The sequence below is a fragment of the Somniosus microcephalus genome, chromosome 3 (genome assembly GCF_052327205.1).
Source record: "Somniosus microcephalus isolate GS21.2 chromosome 3, FLI_Smic_1.0, whole genome shotgun sequence".
In the NCBI taxonomy this organism is placed as follows: Eukaryota; Metazoa; Chordata; class Chondrichthyes; order Squaliformes; family Somniosidae; genus Somniosus; species Somniosus microcephalus.
This window is the reverse complement of record NC_140989.1, coordinates 240,114,695-240,135,687: the sequence shown is the minus strand read 5'-3', so window position 1 is coordinate 240,135,687 and position 20,993 is coordinate 240,114,695. Positions and strand designations below refer to the sequence as shown.

The 20,993-nt window shown below is 51.9% G+C and overlaps 1 protein-coding gene across 3 annotated transcripts in view; it reads right to left on the bottom strand.

The window, feature by feature from the left end:
• qsox1 (quiescin Q6 sulfhydryl oxidase 1) overlaps nt 1-20,993 on the bottom strand; it is a 275,366-nt gene that overhangs the window by 163,987 nt on the left and 90,386 nt on the right. For all 3 annotated transcript variants that reach the window (XM_085982257.1, XM_085982256.1, XM_085982258.1), the window contains exons 3-4: nt 10,303-10,351; nt 7,261-7,366 (exon numbers count right to left, since the gene is read on the bottom strand). In XM_085982257.1, coding sequence (XP_085838383.1) covers nt 7,261-7,366; nt 10,303-10,351 — 155 coding nt within the window. The remainder of the gene's footprint in view (nt 1-7,260; nt 7,367-10,302; nt 10,352-20,993) is intronic.

Sequence of the window (20,993 nt, the reverse complement as noted above, 5' to 3'; positions counted from 1 at the left end):
TGCTGTTGAAATGCCTTTTGTTACATCTAGACTATTCCAATGTTCTTCTGGCCGGCCGCCCATCCTCCATAAAATCCAGCACATCCAAAACTCTGCTGCTCATATTCTCTCAGGATTGTCTGTGATCACCCCTGACCTTGCTGACCTACATTGGCTTCCAATCCTCCCACACATCAAATTAAAAATGATCACCCTTGTGTTTAAATCCCTTCATGGCCTTGGCCCTCAAAACCTCTGTAACCTTCTCCAGCCCTACAAGCCCCCAGCCCCACAGAGCTATCCGTTCCTCTGACTCTGGCATTTTTGCGCATTTCTTCGAAAATAAAAGGAGGCCCAGCAATATCCCTGGGGTACACCACTATCCAGTCCAAATCATTTCCATTTACCACTATTCTCTGCCCCCTAGCTATTTCTCCATCCTAGTGGCCACATTCCCTTGAATATCATGCATCTTTATTTTTGCAATAGCAAAACTGCAGTTTGCCAAACAAGGCATGCGTTACCTGAAAGGGCAGTGGAATAGCAGCTTTTAAAAGGGAATTGGATCTCCATTTAAAAATGAAAAATGTGCATGACTCTGGGGAAAGAGCAGAGGAGTGGGACTAAGTGGTAGCTCTTTCAGAGAGTTGGCACTGACACAATGAGCTAAATGGCCTCTTTCTGTGCCGTACGATTCTATGATTCTACGAAGGCATCTAGCTACAGTTGTCCCCAGTCTGACGGGTGGGGTGTGCATGAAGTCACAAAGGAATTCCCCACAATTTCCAGCCACGGTTGCTACATTCTGACCTTCTGCTGGAAGTGCACATGTGGATGGCAGTATGAAGCATGACTGTGACACCCTGCAGTCACAGGCTAGGCTCACACTGTAAGAAATGGCCACATAGGCAAGGGAGTGAAGGGCTCAGGAGAAAAGAAATAAAATAAAATAAAATCACATCTGAATATATCAATGGAGCGATTCACAAACATATTACAAGGATCAACTTACTAGGCTGTGAAGGGACCTGCTCTTTTATCTTGTTGAGTATGAGAGACTCCCCCTTTAAAGACTAGGTGCACAGACTGGCGAACCATAGCCAGCCCCCACCCAATGCTGGCTAATGGAAGGAATGAATCGTAGAATCATACAGCACAGAAGAAGGCCATTCGGCCCATTGTGCCTGTGCCAGCTCTTTGAAAAAGTTTTCCAATTAGTCCCACTCCCTTGCCCTTTCCCCATAGCCCTGTAATTTTTTCCTTTTCAATTATTTATCCAATTCCCTTTTGAAAGTTACTATTGAATCTGCTTCCATCACCCTTTCAGGTAGTGCATAAGTGTCTAAGGGGCAGAGAGTCTAGGTAATTGAATGGAGGGGAGAGACGTGAGGAAGCAGGGCAAATGCTCCCTCCCGTTGTGTGCGTGTGCGTGTGTGTGTGTGGTGGGGGAGCGGATAATGCTCTCTTCTGCTTCCTCAATGTGGCATGGCTGAGATGGAGAGAAATGGTGGGGGTGGGTGGGGGGATGACTGTGGCTGTGAACCTACAATCCCCTCACTTGGCGATGCAGCACCAATGTCCCAACAAACTGCATCCCTGGGACGCCAAGTGGACTTTAACTTCAGTGCTGAACTCATTCAGGGAAAAATAAAAGATCTGTTTGGGAGAAGACAATGAAAAATGCTTCCTCTTAACAAATTGCAGGTCATAAGCCTGCTCTGATCTGCAGGACCTTTACTAAAAGCCTTCACTTGTTCCCATTGTGGTGACAGATGACTTAACCCTTGCAGCACTGAAGCATACCAGACCTACCATCATATCGGAGGTGAAAGAAATAACCTAAAACAGCAATGCTAAATAATATGAATTGGGTTATCACCAGTCAATAAGAACAGCACCTTTGTAATATCAGAATGCAATATCTTACACTTGAAGTTCTTTGATCTATCTTCCTAAACATCTGTAAGAATTTTCATAGGAAATAGCTCAGAGTGAGAAATTGCCACTCTGTGGAGCCTTTTAACGCCCAACCCCCCAACACCCAACCCCCGACACCCAACCCTCCGACACCCAACCCCGACACCCAACCCCCGGCACCCAACCCCCCTAACGCTCAACCCCCCTAACGCCCAACCCCGACGCCCAACCCCCCCGACACCCAGCCCCCCCAACACCCAGCCCCCCCGACACCCAACACCCCCACACTCAACCCCCCGACACCCAACACCCAATCCCCCGACACCCAACCCACGACACCCAACCCCCCTAACGCCCAACCCCCCGACACCCAACCCGACACCCAAACCACCGACATCCAACCCCCGACACCCAACCCCCCTAACGCCCAACCCCCCGACACCCAACCCCCCGACACCCAACCCCCCGACACCCAACCCCCCGACACCCAACCCCCCCAACACCCAATCCCCCGACACCCAACCCACCGACACCCAACCCACGACACACAACCCCCCGACACCCAACCCCCCGCCACCCAACCCCCCCACACCCAATCCGCCGACACCCAACCCCCCTAACGCCCAACCCCCCGACACCCAATCCCCCGACACCCAACCCACCGACACCCAACCCACGACACACAACCCCCCGACACCCAACCCCCCGCCACCCAACCCCCCCACACCCAATCCGCCGACACCCAACCCCCCTAACGCCCAACCCCCCGACACCCAACCCCCCGACACCCAACCCCCCGACACCCAACCCCCCGACACCCAACCCACCGACACCCAACCCCCCCACACCCAATCCCCCGACACCCAACCCACGACACACAACCCCCCCGACACCCAACCCCCCGACACCCGACCCACCGACGCCCAACCCCCCGACGCCCAACCCCCCGACGCCCAAACCCCCGACGCCCAACCCCCCCACACCCAATCCCCCGACACCCAATCCCCCGACACCCAACCCCCCTAACGCCTAACCCCCCGTCACCCAACCCCCCCGACACCCAACCCCCCGACACGCAACCCCCCGACACCCAACCCACCGACACCCAACCCACCGACACCCAACCCCCCCACACCCAATCCCCCGACACCCAACCCACGACACACAACCCCCCCGACACCCAACCCCCCGACACCCAACCCCCCGACACCCAACCCACCGACGCCCAACCCCCCGACGCCCAACCCCCCGACGCCCAACCCCCCGACGCCCAACCCCCCGACGACCAAACCCCCCACACCCAACCCCCCCACGCCCAATCCCCCGACACCCAACCCCCCGACACCCAACCCCCCGACACCCCGACACCCAACCCCCTGAAACCCAACCCCACTGACACCCAACCCCCCCGACACCCAACCCCCCGACACCCAACCCCGACACCCAACCCCCCAACACCCAACCCCGACACCCCACCCCGACACCCCGACACCCAACCCCCCGACACCCAACCCCCCGAAACCCAACCCCCCCGACACCCAAACCCCCGACACCCAGCCCCCCGACACCCAACCCCCCGACACCCAACCCCCCGACACCCAACCCCCCCGACTCCCAACCCCCCCGACTCCCAACCCCCCCGACACCCAACCCCCCGACACCCAACCCCCCGACACCCAACCCCCCGGACACCCCAACCCCCCGACACCCAACCCCCCCGACACCCAACCCCCCAACCCCCCGACACCCCAACCCCCCCGACACCCCAAACCCCCGACGCCCAACCCCCCTGACATCCAACCCCCCCGACACCCAACCCCCCGACACCCAACCCCCCGACACTCAACCCCCCGACACTCAACCCCCCGACACTCAACCCCCCGACACTCAACCCCCCGACACCCAACCCCCCCGACACCCAACCCCCCCACACCCAATCCCCCGACACCCAATCCCCCGACACCCAACCCCCCGGACACCCCAACCCCCCGACACCCAACCCCCCCGACACCCAACCCCACAACCCCCAACCCCCCGACACCCCAACCCCCCCGACACCCCAACCCCCCCGACACCCCAAACCCCCGACACCCAAACCCCCGACACCCAACCCCCCTGACATCCAACCCCCCCGACACCCAAACCCCCGACACCCAACCCCCCGACACCCAACCCCCCGGACACCCCAACCCCCCAACGCCCAACCCCTCGTCCACTCATAAACCTGCTTCACAGCACAAGAAAGATTAAATTCAATTGATGTTTTGTAGTGTGTTTGGTCCTATTCTTGTAAGTATGGTGTTGCAGTAACATATGTGTCAGAGCAAAATTTAAGGAAACAAAAAACAAATAATGCTCAGGAAGTGCAAAATAAAAACAAAAAAATGCTGGAAACACTCATGCCCGAAAGATTAACCTAACCATTTTTCACCCTTTCTTCACAGATGCTGCCTGATGTGCTGAGTGTTTCTAGCATATTCTGTTTTTATTGCAAAGTTACAGGACTCTGAATTATCTGCCACTTTCCACTGTCCACCTGGGGTCTCCCTGCACTATGGAGATTGTTGGAGGTGTATTTAAAATATATAGAACAAAACTTTCAACAGCAACTTGCACTTATATAGCGCCTTTAACAAATAAAACGTCCCAAGGCACTTCACAGGAGTGTAATCTGCCAAAAATGGACATTGAGCCAAAGAAGGATATATTAGGACAGGTAACCAAAAGCTTGGTCAAAAAGGTTAGAGGATCGTAAATGAGAAGAGAGTGATGGTAGGGCAGAGAGGTTTAGGGAGGGAATTCCAGAGCATAGGGCTTGGACAGCTGAAGGCACGTCCACCAATGGTGGGGTGAAGGAGACGAGGGATGGACGAGGCCAGAGTTGGAGGAACACAGAGTTCTCGGAGGGAAGAATTGTAAGGCTAGAGGTGGTTACAGAGATAGGGAGGGGGGCGAGGTCATGCCTTTCAGGTTTCTTTCTCTGCTGAGGATCTGGGCATGTACTTGCCTTTAAACACCAAGTGGGCTTTTCTTCCCTTATTATCCTTCACCTTTTCCTCATGTCCACATCCAGACAGCATTCTTACAGGGGCCTGTCTCGCTGCCACAATAAAATCCCAATTAAAGCAGTTCTGTTGAGACAGGTAGAGACTAGGGGTGAATTTTCAACTTGCTGCCTTGGCGTAAAATTGGCATTCTGGATCGGCTGCCCGTTATAGAAACTGCCCCACCTTCATTCCTGTCGATTTCAGGTTGAAAGTCTACACTCATGTGAAAATCTTTGTCCCAACTCAATGTGAACGGGTACAGAGGGCACTCAGAAAGAGACACTACACAGAACTGATAAACCTGTGGTGTGGCATGAGATTGAATGAGGTTAATGAGCTGAGTGTTCTGAGCATGGATCACTGGACAACAATTGCGCTTGGATCAGGAACTGTGTGCAATCAGGACTGTGTGGGATGTGGGTGTGGGGCAATGGAAATAGTTGCCAGTCTCTCACAAACTATATTTCCAGCCTGTTCCCATCTTCCCTACGATACCTCATTTGGGTGCAGATGTCACTGCTGAGGCCATCACTCCAACACCTAATTCCACTGCATCCAAATTTTCTGGTTACTGCCAGTCGCAGAAACAAACGCTTAATTTCAAGGGCAAGCATCCTCTAAATCAGCTCAACCTCTACAATCACTAACACACACTAAAGAGATGCCTCAAAATGAAGAACTGATAAATATTATCCCACTCAAGTATTCAAAGGAATGTTTTTTTACTTGCTCTCGGGTTGTGGGTGATGCTGGCAAGGACCATCCCTAGTTACCCTGAGAAGGTGGTGGTGGACCTTCTTGAACTGCTGCAGCCCTTGTGGTGAAGGTGCTCCCACAATGGTGTTAGGTAGCAAATTCCAGGATTTTGACTCAGGAATGGCGACACATGTCCAAGTCAGGATGGCGTGCGATGGAACAACATTTGCAGGTGATGGTGTTTCCACGATGTTGCTGTTCTCGTTCCTCTTGGTAGAGATCACAGAGCCGAGAAGGCCTGTCGAAATAACCTTGGTAAACTGCTGCAGTGCATTCTATAGATAGCACATACTACAGGCACAGTGTGCCAGTTGTGGAGGAGGTGGATATTGAGTCCAGCGAGCAAGTGAATTGCTCTGTCCTGGATGATGTTGAGTATCTGGAGTGCTGTTGCAGCTGCACTCACCCAGGTGACTATTCCATCACACTCCTGACTTGAGCCTTGCAAATGATGGAGAGGCACTGAGGGCTCAGGAGATGAGCCACTTAGCGCAGCGTACCCAGCCTCTTGTAGCCACGGTGCGGATATGGCTGGTCTAGTTAAGCCTATGGTCAATGCTGATTCCTAGGATGTTGAGGGTGGGGGACTCAGTGATGGTGGTGTGGCTTGAAGTAAGCATGGTGGACTCTAGAAATACGTTCATGGAAATATGAAAGGTGAGCCATTTGGGGACAGTGTGGAGGGATAGCGCACTGTCCTTCCTGAATTCAGACCAAGGCTCAGGATGGAATGAAGGGCCTCTCTATTTCCCTCAGGCTCCTATATATAACAGATTCAGAGCCAGTTTCAGCTCATTTTCTGATGGATACGAACCCACAGTACAAAGCTGCCTATAATTCAGCACCAACAGCCAGTCCTGCTCATTGTGGGTACAAGGATGGCCGGTTAAAGAAGTGACACACTGGTACTATTCTGATGCTCAGATTAAGGTGGGTTGTTGGGACAAATTAAAGGGAGCTTTAGTCTGCACTGGATTGAAATACTCAATCTTGACACACATTGCATGTGGGGTGTGTTCCATTCTCCTTCACCTGGATGAGCTTGTTTTCTTTTTCAAATGATATTCAGTCATTATACTTGCTGAAATGTCTTGCAAGAAAATACACAAGTATAATATGAGAATATGGGTGTGGAAGTGGCTTTATTCTCTTAAGAAATGCAAATGAGTCTGTAGTTTCATAAAAAGATAGATTTTTGTTAGGCAAGGGTATTAAGGACTATGGAACCACAGTGGGTGGATGGAGTTAAGCTAAAGACCAGCCATGATCTAATTGAATGGCAGAAAGGCTGGAGGGGCTGAATGGCCTCCACCTGTTCCTATGTTCTGTCATTAGAACAGAGTGAGGAAAGGCCATTTCACCCAGCATGTCCGTTCTACGTTATTCTGAATACTCTGGTACCATATTGCTGCAACTATGCAACCTCCTTTGGAAGGTTTTTTCCTTGACTTACAAGTCGGAAATTATCCGATGTAAAAAAAAAACACAAGAGCGATTGTATGTCTTATGCAGGAATGACCTAGAAATGATCCCATGTGAGTTCAATTCAATGTGTACTTACCTGGCTGGTTCCAATGGGGGACAGTCTGGGGGCCACACATTCTCTTCGTGTTGCTCTAGGTAGTCAATGATACCATGGCGTAGAGCTGAGACACTGGCTTCGGAATCTGTAGGGAGTTAAACACAGACTGGATTCAGCCGAGTGCTGGTAATCAGGGCTGGACAATAACAGCAGCCCAGGCATTTAAAGAAAAATCATAGGGATCTTAAAAAATTGTGTTTTTTTCATTTTCTTTGAACAGTTGCATTAATTAGTTCTAAAATTATTGGAGATGGGGGCGGGGGAAAGGCTGTTGCACTAACAGTCAAGATTAATCCCACTGGGTATCAAAGAGTCTGTACCCTTTCTATTAGGCGTGGGAAGGCAATATGCCTGAAGGGTGGGCCAATGGCGGGAGTGTAGGGGCGGGAGGTCATGTGATGAAACGTCCAGGAATACCCAACCAGAGTTGGCAACCCTAGCCGCGGGGCTTGCGACTCATTGATTAAAAATGACAAACGACAAGCCCTGTGCATTTACAAGTTCTTTTTAGTAAGAGCGCAGGGTGGCTTTTAACAGTGTAAACTTCTCCCTCCTGTGTCAACTGTGGCTCAGTGGGTAGCACACTCGCCTCTGAGTCAGAAGGTTGTGGGTTCATAGTCCCACTCCAGAGACTTGAGCACATAGATCTAGGCTGATACTCCAGTGCAGTGCTGAGGGAGTGCTGCACTGTCGGAGGTGCCGTCTTTCGGATGAGATGTTAAACCGAGGCCCCGTCTGCTCTCTCAGGTGGACCATAAAAGATCCCATGGCACTGTTTCGAAGAAGAGCAAGGGAGTTGTCCCCGGTATCCTGGCCAATATGTATCCTTCAATCAACATAATAAAAACAGATTTTCTGGTCATTATCACATTGTTGTTAGTGGGAGCAACATTCTGACTCAGAGGCGAATGTGCCATAGCTGACATTAGGCAACCTGATTTAGTTGAGGGATCAATGTTAGCCTGGAGAACTCGCCTGCTCTTCTTCGAATAGTGCTATGGAATATTTTATGTCCACCTGAGAGGGCAGCAGTCCCTAGACTGAAGTGTCAGCCTAGATATTGTGCTCAAGTCTCTGGAGTGGGACTTTTCAACTTAATTTCTAATTTTAAAAAAGAAGGCATTTTGCATCGGAGGGCTTTTTGATTCGGGGAGGGGGTGCTGGTGGAGGGGAGAAGGGTAATCGCAGCTAAAACCAATCCTGACCACACCCGTGCACTTTCCAACAGGATTACTGGATACTGATGAGGAGCGGGAACCCTTACCAATTTCCCCCCTCCTTATCTCGGATGAATGGAACAGCCTCAAACACGGCTTCAGCCGACATCAGCTAACTCAGTGCAGACTAGGCATTGAATTCTGGACCCTCAGTCTACATGGCTCAACCTTAGTACCAGATAGTAGTATATTTACTCTCCTATTCCAATTAGAATTTGTGACCAAGTGTTGTGTATTCACAAAGGAGAAAAACCTCCAAAACATTCTGCATATGACCTAAACTGCATCATAGGAACAGGAGGAGGCCATTCAGCCCCTCGAGCCTATTTCGCCATTCAATTAGATCACGCACCTGTATCTTAACTCCATTTACCCACCTTGGTTCCGTAACCCTCAATACCCTTACCTAACAAAAATCTATCAATCTCAGTTTTTAAATTTTTAATTGACAACCAGCCTCAACAGCTTTTTGGGGGAAGAGAGTTCCAGATTTCCATTACCCTTTGTGCAAAGAAGTGCTTCCTGATATCACCCTGAAAGGCCTAGCTCTAATTTTGAGGTTATGACCCCCTGTTATGGACTCCGCCATATACAGTCTTCAGCCATATATTTCATTAATTACCTGGGGACTTTGGAACGATGTCTAAACTGCTAACAATATTTATCTCTTTGGCAATAGTGGTGTGACATCTCAAAACTGTCCAGGTTTCTGCCGTTTCTCTGTCAAAGTTACGGCGGCAGATTGGGAAAATCTACTTCCCCGCAGCCCCCACCCACCAAAAAAATTCCATCTCATAATCTATAGAGCTTTGGTTTCCTGCTCCAATATTTGACTGGCTGCAGTAAAGATTCCCCAAAATGTCGAGGGTAGGGGGATGGCCAAATGGCATCTAACATCCTCCTCCTCCTCTCCACGCTCTTGTTGGAGATTGGATAAAACGAGTGAGGGGTGTGTGGGTGGGTTGCTGGTCACTTAGGTTGCACCATGTCTGGACGGAACAGGCTGGACCAGATGGACTTTTGCCTCCTTTTTTGCCTACTGTCCTCTTGTGGTTCCTTTTCTAGGCCTTGTTCTTCTGCTTGCTGTTCACCTGTCACTCCAAATGGAGTCTGATGGACCAGTTTCACCCAATATGCCCTCTACTTACTCCCTCTTTCGGGGCTGAAATTGCAATGGCCCCACTCTGCTAACGCAAGTGTGGTGGAGTGGGACCCACAGCCAACTGCATCGAAAGCCGCTGACGCTATCACAAATGGTAGGGATGGGGTCATTAGCACGTGGGCTTCCCACGCCTGTATGGGCAGCTCAGAATTTCCCATTCCAATCCATCTGCTGGCACCTAGCCACTCCACCAGGTTGCCCCCGAGGCCCTATCCAGGCCTAAGAGAAAGCTGCAGTCAAGGATCTTCGGCTCCAACTCTGGCAAAATAAGGTAATGGGAAGCTCCTCAGGATTGATTACATTACTTCTGGAACCTTAGTATGGCGGCAGCTCTCAGATGTCAAGAGTTCCGCTGAAGGCTTTTAAAGGTGGAAAGTGCAGGGTTCACCGACAGTCTGGGAACTCCCACCGACACACCGAGGTTAGGGGGTTTGGGTGGAAAAGCTCCTTGGTACAAATTTCTTAGCACAAATGGCAGCACTTGCTGTTTTAGCAGTAGGGTTGCAGTGAATAGACTCAGACCCCAGAACAGTTGTCTAAAGAGCTCTAAGGAAACAGACAATGTTAGCAAAGTACGAATGGTTGATAAGCAGAACGGTGGCAGTGAAGTGTGAAGAAAAGCGATGATAGCAATGTACTAACCCTTATAAAGCTCTCCCTTGAAGAACGGTTTTGAAAATGCTTTGAAGAACTGAGGGAAAGATAAAATAAAATTGTAATTAAGGCAGGCAGTGGAATAGACCAGAGGTACAGATACATTCCAAAAGTCACAGTGACAACTTTCAAGTTATACCACAGGATCACGAGGAATGATTCCTGGAGCCCAGCAGTAAACACAATATATTTGGAATTTCAGGCCAATTTTCAAAGGTTTTGTGATATTCCATTTTAAACAGTGGCTCCACTTGCCTTTCACTGCTGGAACTTGTGTCCAAACTACACCAAAGATCAACTCTTTGTTACAGTGTCAGTGACACAGTCGTGGTATATAAAGTGCCTGTACTGAGTGCGTTAGTCAACTAACTGTTACTGGCCAACACTATTGGAGTCCCGGCCATCGGCTGTGCGACCTGGAGGGCAAGGCACTACTCGGGCAGTGAGTGGAGTTCTCTATTACTGAGATACACATTTGAAGCCCAGGCTAGGATGGACAACGAATCCATTGGAACAAACAGATCCTGGTGAACCAGCTGCCTTTAAACAGAGAAGAGAAGCATACAGGTCATGTATATACCAAGCCCCTGCATGTCATATATATACCAAGCCCCTACAGGTCATGTATATACCAAGCCCCTACATGTTATTTATATACCAAGCCCCTACATGTTATTTATATACCAAGCCCCTACATGTTATTTATATACCAAGCCCCTACATGTTATTTATATACCAAGCCCCTACATGTTATTTATATACCAAGCCCCTGCAGGTCATGTATATACCAAGCCCCTACATGTTATTTATATACCAAGCCCCTACATGTTATTTATATACCAAGCCCCTACAGGTCATGTATATACCAAGCCCCTACATGTTATTTATATACCAAGCCCCTGCAGGTCATGTATATACCAAGCCCCTACATGTTATTTATATACCAAGCCCCTACATGTTATTTATATACCAAGCCCCTGCAGGTCATGTATATACCAAGCCCCTACATGTTATTTATATACCAAGCCCCTGCAGGTCATGTATATACCAAGCCCCTACATGTTATTTATATACCAAGCCCCTGCAGGTCATGTATATACCAAGCCCCTACATGTTATTTATATACCAAGCCCCTGCAGGTCATGTATATACCAAGCCCCTACATGTTATTTATATACCAAGCCCCTACATGTTATTTATATACCAAGCCCCTACAGGTCATGTATATACCAAGCCCCTACATGTTATTTATATACCAAGCCCCTGCAGGTCATGTATACACCAAGCCCCTGCATGTTATTTATACACCAAGCCCCTACATGTTATTTATATACCAAGCCCCTGCATGTTATTTATATACCAAGCCCCTGCAGGTCATGTATACACCAAGCCCCTGCATGTCATGCATATGCCAAGCCCCTACAGGTTATGTATATACCAAGGGGGAGAAATTCGGTATCGCCCCGTTTGGGGCGTAAGTATCGGCCAGACGCGAAATTTTGCGCCCGACACAAATTATCGCCACCTACTGGTAAATTGGCCTGCTTCGCCCCAGGAGGTGCTTGGAGTGCTAAAACAGGCGCTGCACAACTGTCTTAAGGCACTAAGCAGGAGGAGCGAGGCGCTACCTCTGAGGGCGGGCGCAGCGCAGGTGCGGCCAGTTAGCGATTGGACACAGACACGCTGGCGCCGGTCAGCTCTTAAAGGGGAGGGTCGATCTTGAATTGCAGCCACACCCTGCGCTTCGGACCCCTGAATCTCGGCCTGGACAGACCTGTTGCCACATCCTTAAGCCAAGGACCATGGAGAGGGCCAGGGAGCGAGCACAGCGGTTCAGCGAGGGGGCCTTGGAGGTTTTGGTTGGCGCGGTGGAGCGCAGGCGATCTCTCCTGTACCCGGACAGTGGCAGGAGGCCGCTGCCCAGTGAATATCGAAAAGCTTGGAGGGAGGTGGCTCACAGAGTGACCTCCAGCAGCATGGTGCCTAGGACGCCTGTGCAATGCAGGAAGAAGTTCAATGACCTCACTTGGGTCGTCAGGGTGAGTAACCTTTTCAGAATCCTCTTCATCCCTGCATGTCGACCTCACTTTATGGCCAAAGGGTCCTGAAAGCCCGAATGACCAGCCCTCATCCAGCACCTATGGCCCTTTCAGGAAACTCACATGCACATTCAGCACTTTACAAACTGTAAGGGCTATTTGACCATGGGAGGCATTGCAGCCAAGATCAGGGCTGCACACTGTAAGGGCTATTCCACCATGGGAGGCACTGCAGCCAAGATCAGGGCTGCACACTGTAAGGGCTATTCCACCATGGGAGGCATTGCAGCCAAGGTCAGGGCTGCACACTGTAAGGGCTATTCCACCATGGGAGGCATTGCAGCCAAGATCAGGGCTGCACACTGTAAGGGCTATTCCACCATGGGAGGCATTGCAACCAAGATCAGGGCTGCATACTGTACTCAGACCCCGTCCTTTCTCTTGCAGGGCAAGCTGGCGCATAACAGGAGGCAGCAACAATGGACCGGGGGAGGCCGGCCTCACCTTCAAGCCCTGACCGATCTGGAGCAGCGAGTCCAGCGGATTATGGCAGGCCGGATGATTGGCCCCATCGCCACTGGAGATGCCGACCCCGTTATGGACAGCAATGCTAAGGTCATCACCTTTTTGACCTCTCTGATGTGCCTCAATAATTCCGAGACTCGAAGGTAGCAGAACAAAACAAGGCTTTTATTAACTTAGAACGAAACACGTAAGCGAGAGAGATGTCGTCCTTCTGGAGACTGGGGCTAGACTGAAGCTAGCTTACAAACGGGGCCAGGTATGGGCGGAGCCCTACACACAGCACATTCCAGCACATTCCAGTATACAATACAGCACATTCCAGTACACAATACAATGAGGTCTGGGGGAAGGGAAATGACACTGAAACCGATCTCAGTCACAGGCAGTGATGAATGGAAATATTTCATCACATTCACCCCTTCTATAGATTTAGTCTGTTCGGGGGTTTGATAGTCCTCTGCGACCGACGTGGCTGTTGCGGTGCCGCGGGTGTCGGCTGGGTGTCCCCGGTAGCCTCCTGGGTCTCTGCCGGGGGTGCCGCCAGGGTTGTTGAAGGGGTAGCTGGTGGGGGTGCCGTTGGTCGGTGTTCTTCCGGGGGTGATGAAAGAGTAGTGGGTGGGTAAGAGTTGCTGTGATCGTCGCTGCCGCTATTGCCGTGGTTGTTGTCGATGCCGGCTGGGGCGAAGTCTTTTATGGACACGGTGTCCTCCCTTCCGTCGGCGTGCCGGACATATGCGTATTGGGGGTTGGCGTGGAATAGGTGTACTGGCTCCACGAGAGGGTCCGTCTTGTGGCCCCTCACATGCCTTCGCACGAGTACCGGACCTGGGGTGGAGAGCCATGACGGCATGGATACACCTGAGGTGGATTTCCGGGGAAAGACAAACATTCATTCATGAGGCGTGGTATTAGTGGCCGTACACAATAGCGACCGTATCGAATGGAGCACATCCGAGAGGACTTCCTGCCAGCGGGAGATAGGGAGGCCCTTGGTCCTTAGAGCTAGAGTGACTGCTTTCCATACTGTCCCGTTCTCTCGCTCCACTTGGCCGTTACCCCGGGGGTTGTAGCTGGTGGTACGGCTCGTGGCGATCCCCCTGGACAGCATGTACTGGCGTAGCTCTTCACTCATGAAGGACGCCCCCCTATCCGTATGGATGTAGCTCGGCATACCAAACAGGCAGAACAGGCTGTTGAGGCATTTAATGACCGTGGCGCTGGTCATGTCTGGGCAGGGGAAGGCGAATGGGAACCGGGAGTATTCGTCCACAATGTTCAGGAAGTAAACATTGCGGTCGACGGACGGGAGGGGGCCCTTGAAATCTAAGCTGAGCCGCTCAAAGGGCCGTGTAGCTTTGATTAAGTGGGCTCTATCTGGGCGGTAGAACCGAGGCTTGCACTCAGCGCAAGTGCGGCAGTTCCTGGTCAGGGACCGAACTTCCTCAATCGAGTAGGGTAAGTTACGGGACTTTATGAAGTGGAACAGCCGCGTGACCCCTGGGTGGCAGAGGTCGTTGTGGAGGGTCTGTAGCCGATTCCCGGTGGCGCTGGCACATATCCCTCGTGAGAGGGCGTCAGGGGATTCGTTAAGGGCCCCTGGCCGGTAAATGATGTCGTACTCGAAGGTGGAGAGCTCGATCCACCACCTAAGAATCTTATCATTTTTAATCTTCCCCCTCTGTTTATTATTGAACATAAACGCTACCGACCGCTGGTCGGTAAGTAGGGTGAAGCGTTTGCCGGCTAGGTAGTGGCGCCAGTGGCGCACTGCCTCCACGATGGCTTGGGCCTCCTTTTCCACGGAGGAGTGTCTGATCTCGGGCCCTTGGAGGGTCCTCGAGAAGAAAGCTACGGGCCGCCCCGCCTGGTTGAGGGTGGCCGCCAAGGCGAAGTCAGACGCATCACTTTCCACTTGAAATGGAGTGTTCTCGTCCACTGCCTGTAGCGTGGCCCGCTCAATATCCTGCTTAATGCTTTTGAAGGCGGCGTGGGCCTCAGCAGAGAGCGGGAAAGAGGATGCTTTCAAGAGGGGGCGGGCTTTGTCGGAGTAGTTGGGGACCCATTGGGAATAATAAGAAAATAACCCCAGGCACCTTTTCAGGGCTTTGGGAGTGTTGGGCAGGGGCAGCTCCCGTAGGGGGCGCAATCGGTCGGGGTCTGGTCCGATTTCCCCATTCTCCACCACGTTGCCTAGTATGCAGAGGCGCGTGGTGTTGTAAACGCATTTGTCCTCGTTGTAGGTGAGGTTGAGTTTTTGTGCGGTTTTCAGGAACCTCTCGAGGTTCGAGTCGTGATCCTGCTGGTTGTGACCGCAGATGGTGACGTTGTCGAGGTAGGGGAAGGTTGCCTGCAAGTGGTGGTCATCGACCATGCGGTCCATCTCCCTCTGGAAGACCGAGACCCCACTCGTCACCCCAAAGGGGACTCTGAGGAATTGGTAGAGGCGTCCGTTCGCCTCGAAGGCGGTGTACGGGTGGTCCTCTGGTCTGATAGGGAGCTGGTGGTACGCTGACTTGAGGTCGATGGTGGAGAACACCCGGTATTGGGCGATTTGGTTCACCATTTCTGATATGCGGGGTAGCGGGTAGGCGTCTAGTTGGGTGTACCTGTTGATCGTTTGACTATAGTCGATCACCATCCGTTTCTTCTCGCTACCCCTTATCACTACCACTTGGGCGCGCCACGGGCTGTTGCTGCATTCAATAATGCGCTCTTTCAGGAGCCTGTCTACCTCGGTCGCGATAAACCGCCTGTCCTCCCAGCTGTACCTCCTGCTTTTGGTCGCTATTGGCCGGCAGTTAGGGGTAAGGTTCGCGAATAGCGAAGGCGGCTTTACCTTCAGGGTAGCCAGACCGCACACTGTGAGGGGCGGCTGGGACCCACCGTACTTGAGCGTGATGCTTTGGTGGTTGCACTGGAAATCCAGGCCCAAGATCACGCTCGCACATAGGTTCTTCATGATTAATACTTTAAAATTATCATATACAGTTCCGTTAACGCACAATTGTACCGTGCAGTAACCCAGAATGGTCGATGTCTGGGTTTTGTCAGCCATAGAGATGGTACCCTGAGTAGGGACCACCTTTAGGGAGAGTTGTTGTGCCAGTTCTGGGTGGATAAAGCTCTCCGTGCTTCCACTGTCAATTAAGCATTTAACCCGGCACCCGTTTACCTCGATGTCCACCATTGATCTGGATAGCGGGTGCGGCCTGGTCTGGTCCACTGTGACCGATGCCACTGTAGGGCCCTGATCGATACAAGATGGCATCCACGCTGTCTGCTCACAAGATGGCGGACCCCACGAGGTCGGGCAAGATGGCGTCCAAGATGGCTGCTCCCACGGCGCACATGCGGTGGTGGCGGGTTTTCCGGCGGTTGGTTTTCCGGCGGGGTTCCCTCTGCACACCTTCCCGAAGTGCCCCTTCTTACCGCACTTAAAGCAGGTGGTGCCTTTCGCCGGGCACAGGTTTCTGGTGTGCTTTGGCTGCCCGCAGAAGTAGCAGTTGGGTCCCTGACGCGTCGCGGTTGTCGTAGGGCTTCTGGGGGGAGAGCGGGGCCCAGCCGGTGTCGGGCTGTCGGGCGGGGAAGATGCCTTCCAAGATGGCGGCGCCATTGGTGCACACGTGGCGGCGTGGACGGCGCGGGCTGAAGAGTAGGCGTCCGAGTTTCTCTGGGCCACATCCAGGGATCGCGCGGTGTCCGCAGCCTGTTTCAGGTCCAACCCCGTTTTTTCCAGCAGTCTTTGCCGGATGTAAGTGGAGCTGAGGCCTGTGATAAAGGCATCACGAACAAGCTCTTCAGTGTACACTGCGGCTTTTACATCTCGGCACTTGCAGTCTTTGCCAAGCATTTTCAGGGTGCTTAGGAACTCCTCCACCGATTCCCCAGGTCGCTGTGCGCGGGTGGCGAGCAGGTGCCTAGCATACACCTCATTCGTAGGCTGCTGGTAATGCGCCTTTAAGATGTCGCAGGCAGCCAGGTACGTCTCGGCGTCTTGGATGAGGGGGTAAACCCGGTGGCTTACCCAATTCCGCAGAATTCCGAGTCTCATCCTTGCAGCGTCCGTAGCGTCTTTGACGGCTGCGGAATTGTCCAGGAAGAATTCCATACACTCAAACCAGTGTCCGAAACGTGCTGCTGCGTCCGGAGCATGTTGATCCAAATCCAAACGTTCGGGTTTCAGGAGTTGATCCATAGTGTTGAAAAATAAGTTAATAAAATTGATGTGCCTCAATAATTCCGAGACTCGAAGGTAGCAGAACAAAACAAGGCTTTTATTAACTTAGAACGAAACACGTAAGCGAGAGAGATGTCGTCCTTCTGGAGACTGGGGCTAGACTGAAGCTAGCTTACAAACGGGGCCAGGTATGGGCGGAGCCCTACACACAGCACATTCCAGCACATTCCAGTATACAATACAGCACATTCCAGTACACAATACAATGAGGTCTGGGGGAAGGGAAATGACACTGAAACCGATCTCAGTCACAGGCAGTGATGAATGGAAATATTTCATCACACTCTCTCCTTCCACTTGTTCCTCACACCAGCATCCTTTGCCACCTTCGAGCCAAATCAGTACATTGCAGCACTCATGCCTCCCTTGCTGCCACACTGTCCTCATGCTAAAGCCACTCTTGTACCTCCCTGCTTTCAGATGCTGATTCGCCAGGTGAGGAGGCGGGCCCTCAAGCTGCCACGGTGAGTGATTCTGAAGGCGACGACGAGGAGGAAGCCGGACCATCAGTGCCACCCTCAGCCGAGGCAGCCCATGGCCATAATGGGGACTCGTCTTCCCTGGAGGGGAACAGGGGGGAATGGTCTGATGAGGGTGAAGCTCCAGGACCCAGCGGGCTGCAGCAACGTGAGGGCGGTAGGGAAGCTCAGCGGCCTTCTCCCCGGAGGGAGAGTCTGGCCTCGAGTCCTGCTACAGTGAGCGCAGAAGAGGTGCGGCTCCTTGCTGAAATGAGCGCCCAGGTGGAACACAGGCACATTGAGCTCATGGCTGCAGTGGCAAGGATGCCCGAACCCATTGAGTCACTGGCAAGGAGTGTCCAGGACTTCAGCGCAGCACAGGCAAGGAGTCTCCAGGACTTCGGCGCAGCACAGACGGCTGCCACACAATTGCTTAGTGCTGCAATGCAGTCAGTGGCTGGTCTCATGCAGACGCAGATTAAGGCCACACAAGCACTGACTGCTGCCACCCTCGCTGGATTGGGCAGGATTCGCCGGGGCCCTCATCGCGCCACAGCAGGCCAGCAATCTGTGCTTCAGCAGATTGCTCCGCATGCTGCAGTGCTGCCCCGTGGGAATGCCAGTGTGTCAGCCGAACAGGGAGTTGCTGTCCTCTCTCACGATGACAGCATTCCTGCTGCTAGCACTGTCACTTCTCCACTGCGGCTGCCACCACCTGTAGGACAGACTGGTGCCGCCCATGCAGAGTTGGAGCAGTCAGCAGCTGGGCCCTCCAGGCCCAGAGCTGGTCCAGGCTGTCCCTCAAGGGCATCTGCAGTCTCAGTTTCTGACACTCAGCAGCCATCCCCCAGCCTTGCTGCAGCCACTGGGGTCCCATTGCGGAGGAGCTGCAGGGTGGGAAGGGGACAATCTCGCAAGCGAAGCAGATCACCCTCCAAGGGCAAAAAGTAGGAGGTGTGGCAAAACGTTGTTAATTGTTTAATTGAAGGCCAAGGATCGTGGTCATATTTTTGTTACTGTTTTGGTCATTGTCTCCAGGTTGTGAGAGCCAGTTATGTGACTGACTTTTTTTTTTGGGGTTTCTCTCTGTTACTTTGTCATGCGGGAAGGGCACATAATTTGTTAAGTAAAGAAGTGTCTTTATTCAGAATGTGCATGTTTGCTCTTTGAACTATTTGTTGCCTTGACCGGCTTAGGGGTTGCGGCACGGTTCCATTCATGTTCTTTGAATGGCAGAAGCCATTCCCTCAGAGGGGGCCTAGAAGCGACTTGTTATAAGCCGCTGACGGACGGCCCTTGCACTTTGTGCCTCCCTCCCGTCTTGGTGCTGCTGCTGCTCCTCCTCCTCCTCCTCCTCCTCCTCTGCTGGTGCTCCAATATCTGGTGACAGTGGCTGAGTCCTGAGGATTGCCAGGTTATGCAGCATGCAGCACACAACAACGAAATGTGAGACTCGCTCAGGTGAATACTGAAGGGCTCCTCCGGAATGGTCCAGACAGCGGAACCGTTGCCTGAGCACACCGATTGTGTGCTCAACGATGTTCCTGGTAGCTTGATGGCTCTCATTGTATCGTTCTTCAGCAGGGGTGCTGGGCGCACGGAGCGGGATCATCAGCCAGGTGCACAGCGATAGCCCTTGTCCCCGAGAAGCCAGCCTCCTGGGTGAGCCGGGGCCTCGAAAAGGTCTGCCACAGAAGTCTGGCGCAGGATGAAGGCGTCGTGGCTGCTGTTAGATCCGTGATTCTGAGAGTATGCTGTTTTTCAATAGCCACACGGATGCTGTAACTTAACAATAAACAGGTATTTACTGGAGGAGGGTAGTCTCAAGACTTGGGGTACAGAGGCATGCGCAAAGCTTATATACAGGTGTGGTCACTGCCGGTACTACAGTATACAGGAGCTGTAAAAGTAGTTCTGTCTTAAAGGCACATACACTACAATTCCTCCCCTTTTAGATTAGTACCCCCAATATTCAAATAACAATTAACACTTTAACATGTACATTAAACAACAATAGTCCATTTATAGGTTCAGTCTTTGGGGCGGCTTCCTGACCCTTTCGGGATAGCGCCTTTCCTGAGGTTCTTGTTCTTGGTGCAGAGGCGATTCTGACCCCTTTTCATCGGGTAGTTCATCGGGTTCCACTGCTACTGGTTCTGAGGTAGATGCTACCGGTATGTCGGGTTCATCCCCAGGTACTCGAGACATGGGGTTGACGCGTTCCTGTGACCCTAAGATCTGATCAACGTGGCGTCTCACAATGTTCTCCCCAACATCCACTGTGTACATTAATGGCCCCTGCCTTGTGCATATCGTTCCGGGTTGCCATTTCTCTGTTCGATAGTCACGGGCCAAGACTGGTTGTCCTACATTGAAGCTCCTCGTCGGCTTCTCATTGATGTGCTGGAATTGTTTGTCCTCAACATTTCTTCGCACATTTGGTCTGAGCAAGTCCAGACGAGATCTCAACCTTTGGTTAAAGAACATCATGGCCGGGGTCTGGTTGGTAACTGCATGTGTCGCGTTTCGGTAGGCTAATAAGAAATTGTCCATCTTATGCTGTAGTGGAATTTCATCGTCGCACATGGCCTTTATCGCCTTCTTAAAGGTTTGTACGAACCTCTCAGCCAATCCATTTGTGGCTGGATGATACGGGACGGATGTGTAATGCCTTACCCCATTCCTTCTCATAAATTTTTGAAACTCTTCGGACACAAACTGTGGTCCATTATCAGAGCAAATCTGCTCTGGTAAACCGTTTCTGGCAAATATGATCTGTAGGACTGCAATCGTTTTCTCTGTAGTGGTTGAAGACATTTTTGTCACCTCAGGCCACTTTGAATGAGCATCCACTGCTATTAAGAACATTGAGTCCATGAATGGACCAGCGAAAACAATATGCACCCGTTGCCATGGAGAGGAGGGCCACTCCCATGGGTGTAGAGGGGCATGTGGTGGTGCATTTTGGACCTTCTGGCATCCTAAGCAGCTCTTAGTTAGGTCTTCGATTTGATGATCGATTCCCGGCCACCACACATAAGCCCTAGCAAGGCTTTTCATTTTCACTCCCCCCAGATGACCTTCATGTGGCTCATTTAGCACTCTCTCCCTTAACTTGGGTGGAATCACCACTCTGGATCCACACATCACTGTCCCCTGGCATACTGACAGCTGTTCTCTTCTGGATGAGAATGCTGGCAACAGTGAGTCGCCATGTGTTGGCCATCCCCTCACCGTCAAATCATATACCCGAGACAGCGTCGGATCATTGCAGGTCTCCTTCTCTATATCCGCGTTCATTACTGGCAATCGTTCAATTATTGGCAAATAAAATATCTCGATATGGTCCACTGCTGGTGCTTCCTCCACAGTAGGCAGTGGCAGGCACGATAGCCCATCAGCGTTCCCATGCTGTTTCGT